Consider the following 15919-nt stretch of genomic DNA (forward strand, 5'->3'; position numbering starts at 1 on the left):
ATCACGTCGACTTTAATTGGACGAATTATTGGGGCCCGCGAACAGTCAACGTTTGTCACTTGTTAATTGCCTTTTCATTAATTGGAGGAGCTACTGTTTAAACGCAAACCTTTAAAGCGTTTTATATTAAAATCAGCGACGTACTACTCTATGCAAATGGCGAAACGAAAGGGCAGGAGTCACAGGACGAACGAAACAATATTAATGTGCATTCCGCGAAAGGACGGTCGAATATTATTTGCGTGATCCGTCTCGAACGACGAGGAAATTAAAGCGAAAGGTTTAGCGGATTGCTAAGTTCTCATTCCCATTCAATTGGAGGCAAAATATCCTGGTTAACCTTGACCGGGAACTACCAGCCTCGAGAATCTTATTCGGTCTGGATTTCCAATATTTTAATCAAAGCAATTTCCCCGCCTTCGTTTCGCTGAAATTATTTTTCCAAGTGCCGCGGACGGAGAACCTCGAAAGTAAGAAATCTCTCGAGAAGTCTTCCGCGTTCCGTGCTGTTAAGTAGCCAGATTTAAATTCTCGAGAGATCGGCCTCTTTCAGGCCGGAGTCGCCATGACACTTCGCCAGCTTGCTCGTCTTCTGCGGCTCTCGCGAATACAATGATTCTCCAGAGACGTTTGACGCGCGTCAATCAGGGTTAGGGCTATTCGAATAATTTTATAGCCAAGTGGAACTTCCAGGATCCAAATCGTTGGGCTTTGAAGTCCCCAGTACCGTCGTCGAATAATGTCGAATTACTACGAGTGACAAAATGAAAAAATATTTCCCCAGAAAATGCAGAGAAAAAAAGCGTCCTAACAACACCAACAAGAATATAGGTTATCTTTTGAACATAATCGGGTACAGACTCCGCTCATTTTTTAAATTGTTTAAGTGAACAGTTAACAACAGCTACGATTATTAACCAGTGACCCATGACACGAGATTGATAACCAGTGATCCATGACATTGAGCAGAGGCACCTTAAATAGACTTAAACTACACAACACGCGTTAGTTAAATTCTTATACATGTTACTAATCAAAAAATACCAAAATAACTTGTTGAATGTCCTTATTGGATAAATTGTAAAGTAACTTGGAATTATGGACAAAAAAGAACTTTCACACGCCCAAATAGAATTTGCTCGAGGATCCTCTTACACGAAAAAGCGATTGAGAACGTATAAATGGTTTTGGAAAAATTTTACAAATTAAAACGGTTCTTGAAAGTTTGAAACATTATTTATGTAATTAAAATCAGACGCGCGAAAATGAAGGGTTCTACTTCTGAAATTACTTTAGAAAGATTGTTGTACGACTTTTTTTCAAGAAGTTAGAACAATCTAAATATCGTCAGTGACATAAATATTGTTTAAATCAAATCCTTCTCCGATTGGAAAATTCTTAGGGTCCTGTTTGAAAGTTTCTGCAGAAATTTTATTTCCATAAACGCGACGCGACTTAGATTTTGCCAATTACCGGTTACTTTAAAATTTGGATTTCTTTTAAATTTTTTGTTAAATTCTCAAGCTTGTTCGCGTATAATTGGTCCAATTGCGGGTATTATTTCATTTCTGTATTGCACAAAGCAGTGAAATACAGCAGCGTTCAAATTGTTCTCCGCCATTAAAGACTTTCGACTGGTTGACACATCTGCTATTTGTATTTGCTATAAATAGGTTTGTATAGCACGTTGATTTTTCAACGCCATATTTTTGTACAAAATTTGTCGGACGTCCCCCACATTTAAGTTCCTTAATTATGTCAATTTTATACTGAATCATTGTGAGCAGATTTCATTCCATAGAAGGAAAGAAATATTTTGTGTATGTTTACATACAGTACTGTAATTGGTAATATACTGACAGAAGGCTCTATAACAGTGATTCTCAACCTATGTGATCTATTGTAAAAGTGGGTCACAGAACCTTCTCAACTGGGTCGTTTCACGAAAGTGAAAGCGTTCGTTAATAAAGTTTTAGGTCTCCACAGAAAATGATTATTCTAAACATAAATTGAATGTATATTTTTCACAGATCTTATTTCCGTAAGCTAATTTTCAAAACACTTTAAACGTTTCTCGAACATTCATTCGTTACGTTCCATGTTTTCTCACGGTTTTATTACTCGTAGTGCAAACGAATGTGTCATTTTAACAGATTACCGACGGCAAACGAGGATTTTGATTTTACAACAAGTGTGTGTTTTTCTAATAATTTCTCCGATAACGACATTATTTATGACAGTGGTGCATTTTTACATTTATTCTACGCATTGTAACATATATTTATTAGTGTTTCTCTGACAGTTGAATACATCACAGTAGTTAATTTAAAAGCTTATTTTTGGTCTAAATACATCATCCCACAGTGGGCTAGAAAACGATGATTCGTGGCCAAAATCCAATTTTTCAACTTTTGTTTAAGAATATCATTTTTTTTTATAAACTGACAAGTACTCCAAAGCTTTGACATCTATATATATTTATTTTTTTAGATGATTTTGTGATTAAATATAGCACTATAGACTATAAGTAAGTATATTTCAGGTATTTATACAGGGCGTTCGGCCACCCCTGGGAAACATTTTAATGGGAGATTCTAGAGGCCAAAATAAGACGAAAATAAAGAATACTAATTTGTTGATGGAGATGTCGTTAGAAAGTTATTAACATTTAAAGTTCCGCCCGTACTGAATTGTTTTCTAAAAAGTGGGTACGATTTCAGGGGTAGGTCTATTCACCAAAAATGATTGTAATTGACCCCCGCAAACGAAAATAATTTTTCCAGAACGATTTGAAATTTTTTAATTTTGTCGACAAATTTCACACCTTCTCGAATTTTTTTCTAGGAAATGAATAGGATTTCGGGGATATGACTGTTTACCAAAAATGATTGTAATTGACCCTCGCAACCGAAAATAATTTTTTCAGAATTAATTAAAAATTTTTTTTTCGTCGAAAAATTTAGGCACCTACCCCCTGTCGATTTTCCTTAAAAATTCCTTTTTCACTTTTAGTAATTTTGTTTGACGCCCTACAGAAAAGTTGCCTAATACTTTTTTGTAGGTACCCATGAGCTTTACTTCAGGAAAAAGTTTCATTCAAATATATTCACTATTGTAGGAGTTATGGCTGTTTGAAAATTGGACCATTTTTATTGGGTTTTTCTCAGTTTACGGGGTCAAGGATCAACAATTCCAATATTTTTAGAATTTCTACATATTCTACACTGAAATACGCGTCGTTTGCCTTTTTGAACATTAAAATCGTGTAATCCGTTCAGAAGTTATGATGTTTTAAAGATTCGCATGAAAATTCGGGCAGACATTTCTGGCCAGAAATTATATTTTCGGTAAAGAATTTTTTTCTCGAAACTGAGTAGGATTTCGATGGTATGTCTGTTGACCAAAAATGCATGCAATTGACCCCTGCAACCAAAAATAATTTTTCCAGAACGATTTGAAACTTTTCAATTTCGCCGAAAAATTTAGGCACCCCCTTGTCGATTTTTCTTAAAAATTCGTTTTTGATTTTTAGTAATTTTATTTGACGCCCTACAGAAAAATTGTGTAATACTTTTTTGTCGGTACCCATGAGCTCTACTTCAGAAAAAAGTTTCATTGAACTATATTCATTATTGTAGGAGTATTGGCTGTTTGAAAATTGGGCCATTTTTATGTGGTTTTTCTCATTTTACGGGGTCAAGGATCAACAATTCCAATATTTTTAGAATTTCTACATATTCTACACTGAAATACGCGTTGTTTGCCTTTTTAAACATTAAAAACGTCCAATCCGTTCAGGAGTTATGGTGTTTTAAAGATACGTATGAAATTTCAAGGTAGCATTTCTGGCCTCACATTAGATTTTCGGTAAAGAATTTTTTTCTCGAAAATGCGTGGGATATCGGGAGTATGTGTAATGACCAAAAATGATTGTGATCGACTCTTGCAACCGAAAATAATTTTTTTAGAAGGATTTGAAAAATTTTTTTTTGCCAAAAAATTTCAGCACCTACTCGATTTTTTTCCTCGAAAGTGAGTAGGATTTCAGCGATATGTCTATTCACCAAAAATGCTTATAATTGACCCCTGCAATCAAAAATAATTTTTCCAGAACGATTTGAAATTTTTGAATTTAATTGTTAATAACTTTTCATTTTGGCCTCTAGAATCCCTCATTAAAATTTTTCCCAGGGGTGGCCGAACACCCTGTAGATAATAATTTATAATTTTCAGCTATATTTTTCTGTACTTGGAGTCTTAGCTACTGATAAAAATGTTATTATAAATATATTTAATCGAAATCTGTTGTAAAGACTTAGTTTATGTTAAAAGAAAAATCATAAAAATCTTTGACCATAAAAAGAAAAGATATAAATTGCTTTGCAGGCCACTATACAGGGTGTTCTGCCACCCCTGAGAAAAATTTTAATGAGAGATTTTTTCATTTGTTGATTGAAGCTTCATTAAAAAGTTATTAAAAAACTACTTAAAAAATTTCAAATCGTTCTGGGAAAATTATTTTCGGTTGCGAGGGTTAATTATAGTCATTTTTGGTAAATAGACAAACTCCTGAATTCCTATCCATTTTCTAGAAATAAATTTGAGAATGTGTGAAATTTTTCGACATAATTAAAAAATTTCAAATCCTTCTAGGAAAATTATTTTCGGTTGCGGGGGTCAATTACAGTCATTTTTGGTAAATATACGTACCCTCGAAATCCTGGTTATCCTATAAATCCTAATTAATCGTTAATAATAATAACTTTAATAACTTTTATTACCTAATAACGTTAATAACTTTTTAACGAAGCCTCCATCACCATATTGGTATTCTTGATTTTCGTCTTATTTTGGTCTCTCGAATCCCCCATTAAAATTTTTCCCAGGGGTGGCCGAACACTGTATATATCGCTTATTGATATCCCTACTTTGAATTTGAAATTGTTGTTTTCAGATTTGATATCAGCAACCTCAAATATCCTAAATAAGTTTTAGAAAGAATCAATGAAATCTTGAATTTTGCCCATGTTTCTGACGCTCTCAGCCCACTGTGGCACCTCATCATGTAGGAAAGTTTTACCAAAAATGTCTCGTTGTTAATGTGTTAATTTATGTTTATGTCTGATATTTACGAGAGAAATACAGATTTTGAAGTATAGACAGAGTTAGTATGAACTTTATTGGTCGTTTCGATAATCGATGTTCTACCGTAACGTGTCGATAATTGGTACATTTATCTTACGCGTACGGGTGTTCGTTTATTAAGGCGTTACCGCGTCGAGCAGCGTAAGTATATTTCACCTTCGTTCTTTTCATTTTTACCAAGTCCATCTCAAGGCCAGTAAGCAACGGTCTCGAACACACGGTGGACCGCGCAATTGTTCAGATACGACGCCCGAACGATGTTAGAAAGCTGATATCGCGTTTACGCCATCGCGTTTTCCGCTTGCTCGACCCCCTTTTCTCGTGGAAAAAATATAACCCCGCCGGCCACTGTGTTTTCCGGCGTGTTATTAATTCGGCCGACGCGATCCTGATGCGATCCGAACGCTGAAATTTACGCGCACGCGAGTCCAAACGTTTTCCGAGACGCCGCTGAAAGCTGCGGGAAGTTGCGCGATAGCTGGAAATCGTGCAGAAGTTATGACAAACCGAGTTCGAAACTCTGTTAATTTTACTTCGCTTTGTAAAAGTTTGATCGTAGCGTCCGCACGTTCACGCGATCGCATTCTTTATACGTTGGAAGCGCTGATAAAACATTCCTTCGCAATCTCTGCGCCGGTAAACGCGGTTTCATATGTTTCCCAAACTATGCAACAAATTTCGTACGATGCTCTTGTCACTGATGCGTCCCGCGATATTGCTATCGATATAACATTCTGTTATCGTTGCAATCACTTCTTGAACAAAGTGAATTTTTCATTTATGTTTCGTGGTATAATAAGAAATTATATTTTTTTAATATGATATTGTTGATTTTTCTCTTCTAAAAGAGAAAGTTTTCTTTATGTGACAAAAACCATCGACGCGCATGTTGCGTTCAGCGTCTCGAAATACAAGTCAAGAAGGTGCAGCTGTGTCCCTAGCTTGGCTTGTTTAGACAAAGTATAGGACCGATTGGGTGTGAGTGTACGGGACGAATTTTTCGCCACTGTCCTATTCATTCTGTATGTTCCTTTCAAAGCGTTAAGACGTGCCTTCCTAGTGTTTCCAATAAAAGCTAAGTTAAAAGTTATACCTTTAATAATTGTTTTTTTATTCCACTACCTATTTCCAATAGATATTTTCACAACAAATAAAAAAAAAAAATATTCTTCCTAATTGTCTCGAAACATTCTATTTTCGTTTGTATTTTGAAGACGCTTCTACCATTATACATAACTAAATTATTTTTTTAAAGGTTTACAATACTCCTAACTTCCTCAAACCTTGGTGGAAAAAAAATGTTAATATCAAAATCAGATTCTACGCCTCAAAAAACCATAAAACCGTTTCATTCGCAACGAAGAATGTATAAATAATAAGGCTATTAATTTAGTGGGCGTTTTTGAAGATCCGAACCATTGTGCGATGTTCATCGATCACTCGAAGCGTATTATAGGAAGGCGTTCCCGTGCGTGTCGTTGCAGCATCGACACCTATTTACTGATACCTTTCTCGACAAAGAGTAATTGCCAGCTTTACATGCTCTTGTGTGCTGTCGTCAAAGCCAGCGCAGACCAGAGACCATGAATTGGCTCTGATTAGCGCGCATGAAAGCCTTCCGCGGTGGCCGTGGCGCATGTGCGTCGCATAAATTCACGGAATCTGCGAATAACGTTTGGACACCGACTCATCAGTGCGTTTGCGTATCGAAAGTGAACGAGTTTCCTTCCGCGTTATCCGTTCACTTAATTATAGAGCAACTAAACAAAAGATAAATAGCAATGACGTACTCGTAAATTTAAGAAAAATGCAATCATAAATTAACGGAGACGAATACATCGACACATTTCCAGACACTTTACAAAAATTTGTTAGGCGGAGTTTCCTTAAAATCGGAGAGTAGCGATTTTAAAGTGTGAAACGCTATGCGATCGTTATTTCTCTCACTTCACTGTGTTAAGGAACAACTTTTCGAATATTCTTGGCGTTGTTTGCTTTTTGAAACATTAAAGTCCTCGCATCCGTTCAAAAGTTATGGTATTTTAAACATTTGTATGAAATTTCGAGGAAGCATTTGTGACTAGAAACTATATTTTCGGTAAAGAATTTTTTTTCTCGAAAGTGCATAGGATTTCGAAGGTATGCGTATTGACCAAAAATGATTGTAATTGACCCCTGCAACCAAAAATAATTTTTTTAGAACGATTTGAAATTTTTTAATTTTGTCGACTTTGTCCACCTACTCGAATTTTTTTCTCGAAAGTGCGTAGGATTTCGAGGATAGGTCCATTCACAAAAAATGATTGTAATTGACTCCCGCGATCGAAAATAATTTTTCCGTGAATGACTTAAAATTTTTTAATAACGTTTTAATGAAGCCTCAATCAACAAATTGATATTCTTGATTTTCGTCTTATTTTGGCCACTAGAATCTCCCATTAAAATTTTTCCCAGGGGTGGCCGAATACCCTGTATATCCGCACTGAACATTTTCTCTTGACTCGTTTTATGTTTATATATTCGAATTGTTAATAAATTGTTGTGTCAGCAAATAAGCGTTGTTTTCTTTTCTATTTGCTAAATAATTGGCGTCACAAACTTTGTAGGAGCCAACAGAAAGGATAGAATAAACAATGATCAAGTTTCGCCACGTTCTAGTTGCGCGGACACAGCTAAAAAAATCAATTGATTGTTGCGTCTAACTAGGAGCTAGTGTGTATCGTACAAATTATAAACTACTATACCTCTCAATTTTTGTAATGAAAAAACGAGTGAATGGTATTATTATATTTTTCGGTAAGCATTTTTTTAATTACCTTGTATTTTGTATATAGAGGGTGTTCGGTCACCTCGAGATAAATTTTAATGAGAGATTCTAGAGGCCAAAAAGAGATGAAAATTAAAAATATCAATGTTTTGACTGAGACTTCGTTAAAAAGTTATTAAAAAATTATATTAAAAAATTTCAAATAATTCTGAAAAAATTATTTTTGGATGTAGGGGTTAATTACAATCTTTTTTGGTGAAACTAAATACCTCCGAAATCCTACCCAATTTCGAAAAAAAAATTCGAGTAGGTACTGAAATTTTTAGACGAAATTAAAAAATTCCAAATCATATTAAAAAAATTATATTTAGTTACAGGGGGCAATTTTAAGCATTTTTGGTGAATAGACATACCCCGAAATATTACGCATTTAAAAAAAAAAATTCTTTACCGAAAATATAATCTGAGGCCTGAAATGGTTCCTCGAAATTTCATGTGAATCTTTAAAACATCATAACTCCTGAACGGATTGGACGATTTTAATGTTTAAAAAGGCAAACAACGCGTATTTTAGTGTAGAATATGTAGAAATTCTAACAATAATGAAAAAGTTGTTCTTTGACCCCGTAAAATGAGAAAAACCACATAAAAATGACCCAATTTTTAAACAGCCAATACTCCTACAATAATAAATATATTTCAATGAAATTTATTTCTGAAGTAGAGTCCATGGGTACCTACAAAAAAGTATTAGACAACATTTCTATAGGGCGTTAAACAAATTTATTAAAAATGAAAAACAAATTTTTAAGAAAAATCGACGGGGGGCAGGTCCCTAAATTTTTCGGCGAAAAAAAAATTTCAATTCGTTCTGGAAAAATTATTTTTGGTTATGGGAGTCAATCATAATCATTTTTGGTGAATAGACATACCCCGATATCCTGCGCATTTTCGAGAGAAAAATTCAGTACAGGTGGAACTTTAAACGTCAATAACATTTTAACGAAGCCTCCATCAACAAATTGGTATTCTTGATTTTCGTTTTATTTTGGCCTCTAGAATCTCCCGTTACGATTTTTCTCAGGGGTGATCGAACACCCTGTATAGTGCACTGGTTTTTATAAAAGAAACCTTTTTTTATGGCTTTGCTGTCCCCTGGTTCCGGTCAGATCATCGTCCCCTATTAGCGGACACTACAAATCTAAATTTGCTTAATCATATTCATACTAATGGTTTTAAATGTACTGAAATTTATACTCTGGACAGGAATATATTCTCAGACATTAATTATATAGGTAGTGAAATGACAAATATTCCACATGAAGAAATGAGGAATCAGCAAAATTTGACTTCTACGTTGGGATCTGAAGATCCTAGAGAAAAAGATGAGACAGACGTCCAGCTATCTATTATTTTTGCTGATAATATTTACAAAATAATTCTGAAAGTATCGCCCTTACTTAATGCCAAGAAAAAGAGAACTGAAACAAGAGCAAGAAGATGTTAAAATAAATAAATAAATTATTGGCCAAGAAGAATGGGAGCAGAAAAAGAATGGAAAACAAACAAAAAATTCGGGAAATAAGAGAAGCGGAACATTCAAACAACGAGAATGGAACTTGGAAACCATTTGTATGGTTTGTTTAGAAACTAAAGGAGAAGATTGGATTCAGTATTGTAACTGTGAAAAAATGGACACACGAAGCTTGTGCCAATATCCCTGTATATGTGGATAATTATGTTTACGATCGTTGTAAATTATATTGAAACTGTTTTGAGTTACGTCCTGAACTTATGCTATGTCCGATACTAGGGGGCACCTAATCATCTGTTCAAATTCTATACCAAAGTTTAACCAAAGTTTCAGTTAACTATTATAATAATGTTATTCCTTTTGTTGCTTTATATTGATTTCTAATATCGTTAAATTATAAATAAAATAGTATAGAAGGCATAAAGTACTATATTTTTTTAATGATTTAAAAAAAACTTAAGTGTCCGTTACTAGGGGATCTCCCCCTAGAGAAGATAGAAAAACAGTTTATTAATGTAGTTAAGTTGACACATAATGTACACTGCGGAGCATAATTATAGCATTACTACAATTTTGGAGAGTTTCGGAGTATTAACAATAGAACTACCAAAGCAGTCGTAATGACCCAAAATTTCTAATAAAACTTCTACAAAATTTACTTGACAGAATTGTTGATAATTTACCGTTATTTTCTATAAGAGAATGAATAAACACTTATTTCCATTGCATTATACATTTCATCATGCATGATTTCATCATCGTTTTAATATCTTTGCTACAAATAAATACACTATAATTGTCGGTACCTCTAGTGTCAGAAATTAGGGTAAAATGAAGTTATAGCAATGAAAAAAGGGCGAACATAACATTTATTTAAGAGAAACATAACAATAACATAAGTATTTTACAGGTGCACAACTATAGCACCAATGCAATTATAACGTAATAACAATATTAAATTACAAAGAAATAATTAAGTTATAATTTGTGGTTGAATTTTTTCTCCTTAGTAAATATTACCTAATAAAGGACGTTAAATGGGAAACAATAATACAATACCATCTCTCAATTTACTAATTTTTAAGATTAACTTCATCTCAAATACCCTCAAAGTGTAATTAAAGTGAAAATGGTGGTTTTGCAGCAATTGCATAATATTTTTCAACTTTATCTCGATACATATGTAAACCACTTGATGTTAGACAATTACTTTCTTTGAATTTTTTTTTTTAAATTCAAAAATCTTAAAAATATCAGTGGTGCTATAGTTATGCTCCGCAGTGTAGAGCACAATACAGGGCGAGTTTCGTAAAAAGAAATACACCGAGCCTCGTCATTCGAACCCGACGAATCGGAGTTCTCGTCGAATATTAGAGTTGTAAATTAAATTTATTCTACCTATACCTATGCAAATTCTAGATTTCGCTCTAACTCGTCTCTATTCAGTTCGACGCGGTAAACTTGTAATTTGGCCGGGCGTACGTGTGAAATTATTTTCTTCGTCGCGTTTCCGGTCTACTCGTTCTCTAACCACCCATTCTCTCCGTCATCAATTTCATACGTACTCTCTCCCTCTCTCTTTCTATCATTCCCTTTCTGCTTTCCTTCGTTCATCGTTTCAGCCTTTCTTCTCACGTTTTCGCCCCATCGGTCTCGCGCCACTTTTATTCCCGATTGTAGCGCCATCTCAGCCAGTCTAACCTCACAGCATTCGTCCGTTCGACCGTTAAATCTCAATTTGAATCCCAAGCCGTGCGTCATTTGCGCGATCGTTCCCTCTCACTCCTCGTCCTAGCATTCTCTCCCTCTCCGTTTTATATATATACAGGGTGTATCGTAACACGTGGAACCCACTTCAGCGACGGATTTGGGACGCAAACACGACGAAAAGGACTCGCATAAACATGTACCCTATTTGATTTTGTCACCATAATTACAGTCATCTCTATGTTTTGGCCAGTTTTTATCAGAAACTGAACTAGCATAACAGATGTTATCTCTGGACCTTGTCGACTGTTCCACTCTACGAGTCAGTTTCCTTCATTCTCTTGAGAAGAGCACTCGATAATTCGACTCGTGGATGGAAGAAACGAAACGAGCAATTGAAATTAGAAAATGGCGGATATGTACTCGATGTCTAGACTCCCTGAATATAATTCAGCCGAAACAAGGCGTTTGTATGCAAATCGTTTTCCCGATGTCTGCCAAAGAACAAAACATTTCAGAATATGCACGAATGCCTTTGAGGTAAGTTTATTTAAAAAAACATGTGCTAGATGGTGGTAGATAAATCAGTATCAGAAACGTTCGTCTCGAGGAGAGAATCCTAGATTCTGGAAGAATAACAGCAACGAAGAACGTGGGAAACGTGATAGTATAGAGAGTTTAATGATACCATTTGCTTTATTCACATCACGTTCAGAGTGTGCAGACATTTAATGAAGATGATTTTACCCTGAAATTAATTTTTGTACCCGATTGTTATAGATGTCTATCGGCCATCAACATCTTTCATCCGTCATATTGATATGGGCGCAATAAACATTTTTATGCAATCTACGAATCTGGTTGAGCGACTATAGGTTTTTATTCAGATTGAAGGAGTACACGAATAGCTATAATTTTGGGACAAAGTCAAATATGTCACATGGTTATACGAATCTTTTTCATCGTTTTGTTTCCCCAATCCAACGTTGAAATGATTCCTATGTGTTGTGTTACACTTTGTATACCGTTCTTTCGTCTTATTCTCTCGGTTATTTTTATTTTCCGGTTGTTCGTTCTATATTTTTGTTTTTGTTTTTCTTTTTTGGAAACGATACAGATACCCTCCGTTATGCTTGAACTGCAGAAGCCGGGACAGTCGGCCACGACGAGCGAGGCTCCGGGGATTGCCGCCCGCTACGACTCTGCCAACACAACAACAACAAGGCCGCTTCACGAGTCTAATTCCTAGGCATCTAGTTCGCTAGAGACTTGACCCAAGAGAAAATGGAAGTACCCCGCACGCGTTGATAGCGATCTTTTCTTTGTCGCGCCATCTACCGTTCAATGGCAGAATCAATATCAGTATGCACTAACAAATTCATCCATTCGAACACCCAATTATTATTTTCTCTTTTATGATCTGTCGACTTGATTTGATCTCTGATCTTTACCGACATCTGAAGGAACATAATAAATGAAATTTTTAAAGTAATCACGTATATTCTTTACTCGATTCAAGCTTATCCAAATCTTATGCAAGCAAACTTTATTATTAAAGTGTAATATTACAGTTAAGTAAGAATGCATAATCAAGTTTGCTTGAATAATTAATTTTGCTTGAATATTCAAGTAGTCGATTTGGTTTGAACGATTCAAACTAATAAAGTAGAGTGATTATTTGCGTTGAAATTGTATCGACTCGTATAGTGCACCGTCACTCGTAATGCTCAGATCTGCTAACGATAGCAGAGAATGTCCACGAGGCATGTATCACACCGTTTGCACGGCTCGAAATGCATTTGTCATTTTTAGCATTACGAACGAGGTGCATTATCATACCACAGAATAGATATCACAATTAACGTCGTGGAAATTAGTTATTTGGTTTGAAAATTCGTTTCTACTCGTCGTCCGTTCTTTGCAATCAGTTTATGCGAAAAATCTCAAAGTTCCAAACGAGGAATCTTTGATCTTTCATAGCAGATGTGTCAACGGTACCAAGCTGAGCAAAGAAAAAAATTGAATTTTTATCATAATCATTAACCCCTTGCCTTACGATTTCATTTGTGATTGTGTACCTTTATCGATCAACTAGAAGACAATGTAAGCACAACTAGATTGCTTCAAAAATTAAATGTTTAACAAAACATCGTACTAAACGTACAGCATGTAATTTTACTACGAATATGACTCGATATAATAAAGCAAGAGATTAATATCAGGATTCGTCCGTGATAAGTTAAAGTTGTTCGTTTCAAATAAATCCAAATCTTATTTTAATGCATCGCTCGATATTAAACAGATAAACGAGCATATTCGTGTTTAAGTACAAGCTCGAGCATAGGGAAACCTTAGAAATGCACGAGAATGATTACGTGGGTGATAATTATGCAATGACGAATTTCTTTGACGCGATGATTCATTGGAGCTTATCTACGCGTGCAAGTATGCTGTGTACGATGCTCTAAAAGTGTATAAATAGTTGACAGTATTTTGCGTGTAAATTCGCAATTTATCAAGAATTTTGTACAAAAGTCTATTATATCATCGGCCGTAAGTAGCGGTTTAAATCTTTTACAGCGGACGTGTCAACTAGGTCGACTTTAAGTGTTTAGGCTTCTACCTCGTAGCAATGGCTTCATTAGCTTTGCTAATGTATTCTACGCTGCACTCTTATCGATAGTGGTCGTGTCTATTTTAAGATTACAAGCTGATAATAATTTAAATTATTCGGTCAAGGTGTTTAAAAATTAACCGCAGAAAGTGAGATAAATCGTATATAGGATAAACAGAGACAAATTAATCCTTTGTCCTCGATAAATATTTCAACGTTTCGCGATTATTTCAATGTTAACTCAACGATTAAAAAGTGTTCTTATTATTTTCGTTGTTCAGTTTTATTCTGTTTCCTTAAACGGTATTCATACAATTGCGTTTCACAATCTATTTTCTATCTTCCTTCGTCTCCGGAATGCAATTGACAAATTTCTTATTTCGTGTAATTCAAATTGAATATTTTCGCGTAATTTAAATTTTTGTTTGTATTTTAAATTGTAGCGTTCAACGACAATTAGTAGAAAATTCGAAAGCTGCGGCGTATTAAAGTTTAATCACGTTGTCAAATTTATTGGCAAAACGATTTCAAGTGGCGATCGACGAATGAAGGACTATAAAAAGCCGATAATTGGATTCACTTTTCTGTGTTCATCAATTCTGTCCGATTATCCAGCTTTACTCGAGCTTGTTTGTTTTTGTTGTAATTTAAAAAGACTTGATTCGAATTCGATGAAACTTTAGAAGTTGATCAATTTTACGAATATAAAATTTTATGGAATTTAAAGAAATACAAATGAAAATTTAACATTACATTACTTACTTTATTCTCAGTTAATACCATTTCTCGATCAAAGTGCTTCAAATATGAACACATTCAAATATTGATTACTCGATAATTGAGTTAATTCTGTTTCAATGAATGCAGAAATAAATTATGCATATTTAGCTTCTAACAAGTAAAATACATGTATATTACAATGTATTTTGCTCATTAAAGAATAAATATATCTTTATATACAAGCTGATATTCCAACTATTATATTAGTAAAAACTATAAGAGCTTAATAATAGCAGTAGAATAATTATGACTGTCCAATTTACTTTGACCCGCCCTGTATTTATTTTATAAAATGTATAGTTGTTTCAGTTGAACCGACGATAAGCAATAACATCGATATTGCATGTGACAGTAAATTTTTGTCCACTGAGGAAAAGGGAAATGCAACTAAACATTTTTAATAATCTGAACGTTTTATCGTGGAAACATGACAAATGAATAATAGCTGTGACGCTCGTTGCGTAAGCAAAAAGCTCTCTATTCTGTTCTTTCAATTATTGCTGTCGGATTTTTGTTAAGAACGTGAAATAAATTATATTATGATTTGTTCTCCTTTAAAAACTGGTATTACATAATATTTAATGAAAGTATCTCAAAGAAATGTTTACAAAAGAGCGACTTTTCTGTATTTTATACGAATTTTCATTATCGTTCTATTAATCGAATAACGATAGAATTGCCCACTTTCATTGTTTAATATCTCTAATCTTTGTGAAAAATTCAATAAAGAGTATTGACAAAGATTCACAAGGTAGAAGAAATCGATAACGCGAGACTTTAAAGCGATGTACTCTTCTCGTCTAGAATTGAAGTTAACTTTTGTCTAAGAACAACATTACTAAATTATTAACTGCTTTTATAGCTGATAAAATTTTTTAAATTACAACGACGATATTATTACAATTAATTACTATTTTCAAGCAATAGAAAAATTTTTCGTTTTCTTTACAAGAAATTTCAGTGAACGTGAATTCAAAAATTATTTGCCATTGAGTTACAAAGTGCTGGACTTTTATTTATTAGACTATTCTTTCGTTTTTAGGATATAAAATAATGATGTTAAATCATTGAATGAGTATGAAAATTTTTGTAGAAATTAGTAAATTACTAACTAAAGTGTATCGCGATGTGGTCATTGGATATTACAATCTTTCCCGTATAATTCGACGGCCATCTTATAATTTAGTACACCGCTTTCGTCCGCAACGTCTCAAATTTTCCACGTTATTATGTAACAAAAACTTTTTATAATTTTTTTGGACGATACTTTTTGATACAATAAATATTTTTACGATAATCTATATTTCTACGACAGTCCGAAATAATCAAATTTCAAAGTTACAGTGAAATTTTTTATTTTAATTAATTTTAA

At 34.1% G+C, this 15919-nt stretch overlaps 1 protein-coding gene across 5 annotated transcripts in view; it reads right to left on the reverse strand.

Moving 5' to 3' along the window:
• The window catches only part of LOC143347966 (uncharacterized), a 240932-nt gene that overhangs the window by 40618 nt on the left and 184395 nt on the right, over positions 1-15919 (reverse strand). For 4 of the 5 annotated variants that reach the window (XM_076777654.1, XM_076777659.1, XM_076777658.1 and 1 more), the window contains one exon: positions 12275-12355. The exons of the other annotated variant lie outside the window; for it this stretch is intronic. In XM_076777654.1, coding sequence (XP_076633769.1) covers positions 12275-12355 — 81 coding nt within the window. The remainder of the gene's footprint in view (positions 1-12274; positions 12356-15919) is intronic. 5 annotated transcript variants of the gene reach the window in all.

The sequence above is a fragment of the Colletes latitarsis genome, chromosome 11, assembly GCF_051014445.1.
Source record: "Colletes latitarsis isolate SP2378_abdomen chromosome 11, iyColLati1, whole genome shotgun sequence".
NCBI classification, from domain to species: Eukaryota; Metazoa; Arthropoda; class Insecta; order Hymenoptera; family Colletidae; genus Colletes; species Colletes latitarsis.